This window comes from Camellia sinensis, chromosome 12, assembly GCF_055761805.1.
Source record: "Camellia sinensis isolate YWXY chromosome 12, ASM5576180v1, whole genome shotgun sequence".
NCBI classification, from domain to species: Eukaryota; Viridiplantae; Streptophyta; class Magnoliopsida; order Ericales; family Theaceae; genus Camellia; species Camellia sinensis.
In genome coordinates, this window is record NC_138972.1 from 143419547 (window position 1) to 143424865 (window position 5319).

Consider the following 5319-nt stretch of genomic DNA (forward strand, 5'->3'; position numbering starts at 1 on the left):
AATTGACTTGGTATAATCATCCAATAAATCAGTGGAAACACCAATGTGTTTAAATCCACAACAAATACTTTCAATAATCACTGACCAAATGCACACATTCACAGGTGGGCTAGATTATTTAAACTAAATTGAAAACGATAAGTTGACACTAGTAAAACAACCCAACCACCAAATGAAACCAAAAACAATTTGTAGGCAGTGTTTCAAAGCTACTTGCACAGGCAAGCTGCACCAAGGGAACACTAAAGAGAACAAAACCACCAAGTAGAATTGTTTCAAACAATTCAAGAAAAATCTGTCAAACAACAGGATTATAGGACAAAAATCTGTCAAAAATAAAGTTAATAGAGGAAGTGGAAAATATTTTTTAGGATAGAAAAAACTAAAACACATTCATAAATTGGTTAACGGGTTTCTACCTGAAGACTGGACCAGCTTTCATAGCATAACAGAATATGAACCAAAACCATGAATAAAATGAACCAAAACCTGAAGAGTTTGTCATAACATAACAGAATATGAACCAAAACCTGAAGAGTTTGTCATATCTACTTCCTCTTCTTCTTCATCTTCTTTTCTTTCTTTGATATGTGAACCTGCATTTGATAAGAGCAAATAACATGAATAAAATGCCATATGAAAATTTCATAATTAACTATTTACTCACTTCCTCGGATGAACGATGGCAATTAAACGATGAGGTGTATGCATGGGATTGTTGTTGTGAATGCACATGTGTAGCAGCTGGTGCAACAGGCCCACCCATGGCCTGTTGAGACTCCAATTGCTCTATTCGTGCTTGTTGAGCTTGGATTGTGCCTTGCATCTCCATTTGTACTTTCTGTTGATTAAGCATAGCATCCATCATCTCTTTCATTTGCATCTCCATTTGTGCTTTATATTGGTTAAGTTGCTCTTGGACTTGCATTTGGATGATACGAGTTTGTTCTTGCGATTGCCTATATCCGCCTCCAAAGACATCTGTCGGAGAAGGACCCAATCCGTATGTTCGAACACGACCAGGTCGCTCAGGCCCTAGAACTTGTGTGATAATTTCTTCATCTGTAGCATTGGATTGCGCCCCAAGATCCTTCATTTGTGTCTACAATTGTTAATTAGTAATTAGCCACCAATAAAATTCAGCCTACGAGCAAGACATAATTAGTTAATTCACACTTCCAATTTGCAGGCACTGTTAAAGGTAACTCTCTATCAAATTTAACTATCTACTTTGTCTCTCTTCAAGTTTAGATTTCTACTTTATTCATCAGGTAGTTTCTACATCAAATCTATTCATAGTCTCTATGATTCAACTCACACTTGTGTGCCTATGTGGAAAGGTATATATAGTCTTCTATAGAATTGTGATATTTGCCCGATTGGTTTGGAGTAAGTGGATTGTTACTTGTGATTTACTGATTAAAACCAAACAAACTACCAGTAAAATTTAAACAATTGCAAAGCACAAATTATCATCCTCATCAATAAATACACCAACCAAAAATAATTACCAACTACCTTATATATATGTTAGTAGTAGATTTATGTCTTTAATTCAATAAGAGTTCAAAATTACTTGGGTTGATATCATAAACATCTTGAATCCAGTGCTCCACTTAGTCTCTAGAGTGAGCACTTGAAATGATTTCTCAAACTAATCATAGCTGTCAATGTTCTGCAAAATGCATTATTATAATTATGGTGCTACATACCATGACCTCAGCAACTTTATCATTACTTGGTTTGTTATCCTTCGAGTACCCAGCCATCCACACCTCTAAGCGAGTTGCAAGAACTCCATTCTTCTTATTAGTTTCCTACAATTACACTTAAAATTAAGTAACAAAATCAAAATATACAATTTCAATTTGAAATATAAAGAAACTATATACCTCTACTCGAACAACTGAGAATGGTTTTCTGCCAGTTATGTGATTTAATGTCTTCTTCTTCCGAATTTCTTTGTTTTTTGTACTTTTTTTCTGTTACATATGAACACAAACACAAGATAATTTATTAATTTAACAAACTCATCTTATGAGATTACGATAGAGATCAATAAACAATTTAAATAATACCTGTGCCTTCCGAGTGCCCCAATAATAGACTAAGCTTCGCCATTGATGCTCATGTACTCTTTCGGGTCGATGAGTTAACCTATCAGCATCGTTGTCGAATGGCGTATACCCCATTTGTTTAACTCTAGCCTTCCACTCTCTCCATTTTTTTCTAACAGATGCCAAAACAAATTTCTTCATTGACTCATCGGCATCTGTATTGACCTGCAAATAATTGGCAACTTTGTGACTATATATTATGCCATGCCAGATGACTGAAGACTGAAACTCTATATTTCAGAAGTTGTTTTTAAGATCACAGGCTTGTAGACATTTAAAAGACAAGAATCAAGAGATCAGGACACAATTACTTTATGAAATTACACTGTATCATTCCCATAATTCGATATGTTTCGAGGACCATGGAGACTGAAACTCTATATTTCAGAAGTGTTTTTTAACAGGAGGAATGAATAAGAGATAGCCTTAGCAGTGTTCCATTTGGTCAGTTTGTGTTTTTTGTTAGCCTATCTATGGTCTTAATTAGATCTACTTAATAGATTATATTTTGTGTTAGTTGCTAGGAGTGCTTTCCCTTTTCTAAACGCGTGTTGCTTTTAGGCATGTATGAGCTTCACTGTAATATTTGATTTTTTTTTTTTTTTTGTGATTTAAAACTTAGGACTTTCCTAGCCAAAATAAAGGACACCTTTGGGAGGAAGGTCTGTAAATATGATTTTGACAGTTTTATATTGTGTATGCTGAAAATCAAAGTTACAGATTCATATATGTATTTTGATTATTGATCCTACATAGCTAATATTTTGGTTACGTAACAGTTTTGATACTTTTCCTGTTTTAAAGTATCCTTATCCATTGAACTTAAATTTTAATCCTCGTTTGGCATACTTCTCTACATAATCAGGGTGAAAGTGATGCACCTGCTGGTCCAGTTGCAGGTTCACTTCAGGTATTTAGCTCTCCACTCCTTCTATTACCTCATTTTAGGATCTTCTTGCCTTATTTCATTTTTGATGGAATCCACTTCTTATGTACTCTTTACTGCAGTAGACACACGCAGTAGATGTTGCTGACTTCATCAGGAAAGAAGTAACGTTGCCACCAGTGTTGCTTGGACATTCATTTGGAGGTCTTATTGTTCAGTGTTACATCGCCAATATAAGGAGTGAACAAATTTTAGGTAAAACTTCCACTCTAGTTGGTTCATATACATGTTTAAGAATCCAAAGTAAGAAATGTAGATAAGTTAGGCATAAGCCTTTCGAATGAAGTACAAGATTTGCAGGCTCTCTTATTGTAAATAGATTAATTAAAAAATAAATGTAAAAATAATCAACTTCCATTTGCACAATGTACATTTTTCAGTATCATATTAGAAGCATAAACTTTTAAGAGACAATTAATAAATTGAATGGTAAAAGTACAGTCACGTCCATGATATTCTTTCTAATCAGAAGATTTTTGATTTCGTTGTTGATTTCTCATAATTAAGTGGTACTTCCTAAATTATACGGTCTCCTGACTAATTGAGCTTGATTCTAGAAACAAAAAGCTTGCACCCAGATCTTGTTGGAGCTGTGCTTATTTGAAAATTTAACATTAGTGCATTTCTTTTTTTATAAAAAGAAGGGAAAAAAACAAATAATAAAAAAATTGAAGACAAGGATCTAAAGCATCCTAAAGCACTAATGTTATCCTCATATACGGTAGGCACGTTATCAAACCCAGACAAATTATCTCATCCTAAAGCATGCTTTAAACTAATTATCCTCATATATGTTCAAAACTCAAGGAATTAATATTGACAAGGATCTACTAGACAAGGCAAACAATATTAATATGTAAAATGAGTTAATATTCAGTTAAAATTGATATGTAAAATGCAATAATTCTTTTACCTTTACTTCTCTCCAAATTCTCTCTTTGTTTTCCTTCGGTACATGGCTCCAAGTTCTATAAGTGAGGGGCATAAGGTTCCCATCTCGAGCTAAAACACCCAAACGAGAAGCTAAGGGTGTATACCCGTCAACCACTTGGTTCAACTCATTAGGCACAATATGTAAAATGCCACCACTTGGGTTCCAATCACTACCATGCATGAGTGTTGGGCCTCTCGAACTATGACCTACTCATCCAAATATCAATATTAAGTTAGAAGATACTAGAAAGAATGATAAAAATTGTCAAAGTAATTGAAAATAAATAAAATTATAGTTTTCTGCTATCTGTGCATAATGCACATGACAATGGAAGCATTGTTGATATGCCATGATGAGGATTGTCACAGTGTGACAGATTAATATGCTCCAACGGTCACAACTACTACTTCCAGCACACAGTAGTACAATTTTTGTCTTTTGAACAACACACACCTACACAATCACAAACACACACAAAAAGTCTCTGAGGTCTTGAAGATTTGTAAGGTTTTATCTTTTTTTTGTTTCAAACCACGAAACTAGGCTGTTAAAGAAACTTTACAACTCCTCAAAAAAAAAAAAAAAAAAAATGAGGCAAACTGAGGCATCAAAACTATGCTGTTTTGCCCGCACAGCAGGTACCCCTTGTCCGGTATAATTAATCTAAAGTCATTCTAACACACTTTAATTGGTCATATTTTTAATGATTCAATATTTTCCTTGCAATTTTGCTACTTTTCTTTCTACCTTTTCTATATTGAGTTTTAATGTCAACTTTACACTAAAGAAGAAGTAATGATGCTGTGTGAGAATATATAAATATGTAACCCCTAATTTATTCTAGATCTCTCTCACCATGTTATTAAGAGAGGCTTGAAACAAACACACGGGTCTCTCTCATATTTTGGTAGCCAGATGAGGAAAATGAGGCAAACTGAGGCAGCCAAGTATGTACTAATTAAGTTGGTTGTGACTATCAGATGGTGCACTGCCATCTGTTGTTTTTTTTTTCCCCCTTCCTGCAAATGTTTCCTATCCTTTAAATATAGCATGTCTGCTCTTTTGTAGTAGTAGTTTAACACTCTTATGTGTATGGGGGCTTCCATTGCAATTTGGTATGCATTCAAAGAAAAAGAACAAAAGAAATAAATAAATACTGAAATGAACTTTAGTTAGAATGTTATGTCAATCTTGAAATGAACTTTAGTCGGACTATATATATCATTTTTCATCTAATATTGCCATCTTTAAGCTTTTTTTTCTGTAGAATGATCATTACAACCTCTAATTAGATTGGACTATATCTTGCTGTTAGTTCATAA

The 5319-nt window shown here is 33.9% G+C and overlaps 1 protein-coding gene across 2 annotated transcripts; it reads right to left on the reverse strand.

The window, feature by feature from the left end:
- Positions 1-538: 538 nt before the first annotated feature.
- Positions 539-4209, reverse strand: LOC114291958 (uncharacterized). 2 transcript variants are annotated; one of them, XM_082897987.1, is made up of 5 exons: positions 3977-4209; positions 2079-2282; positions 1893-1982; positions 1713-1817; positions 539-1102 (listed from the first exon to the last, which is right to left on the reverse strand). In XM_082897987.1, the coding sequence occupies exons 1-5, from the start codon at positions 4175-4177 to the stop codon at positions 656-658; spliced, it is 1047 nt and encodes a 348-aa protein (XP_082754113.1). In that variant the 5' UTR covers positions 4178-4209; the 3' UTR covers positions 539-655. The 2 variants fall into 2 exon arrangements, with proteins under 2 accessions (XP_082754113.1, XP_082754114.1); XM_082897988.1 differs by lacking the exon at positions 1713-1817.
- Between the last annotated feature and the right edge of the window lie 1110 nt (positions 4210-5319).

What these genes read in the sequence shown, in the direction of transcription:
- LOC114291958 (XM_082897987.1), bottom strand. Translation starts at nt 4,177, where the DNA reads ATGCATGGTAGTGATTGGAACCCAAGTGGTGGCATTTTACATATTGTG. An exon ending in TCTCAGTTGTTCGAGTAGAG is followed by an intron (nt 1,818 to 1,892) that starts GTATATAGTTTC and finishes GTGTAATTGTAG; the next exon opens with GAAACTAATAAGAAGAATGG. An exon ending in ATAAAGTTGCTGAGGTCATG is followed by an intron (nt 1,103 to 1,712) that starts GTATGTAGCACC and finishes TAACAATTGTAG; the next exon opens with ACACAAATGAAGGATCTTGG.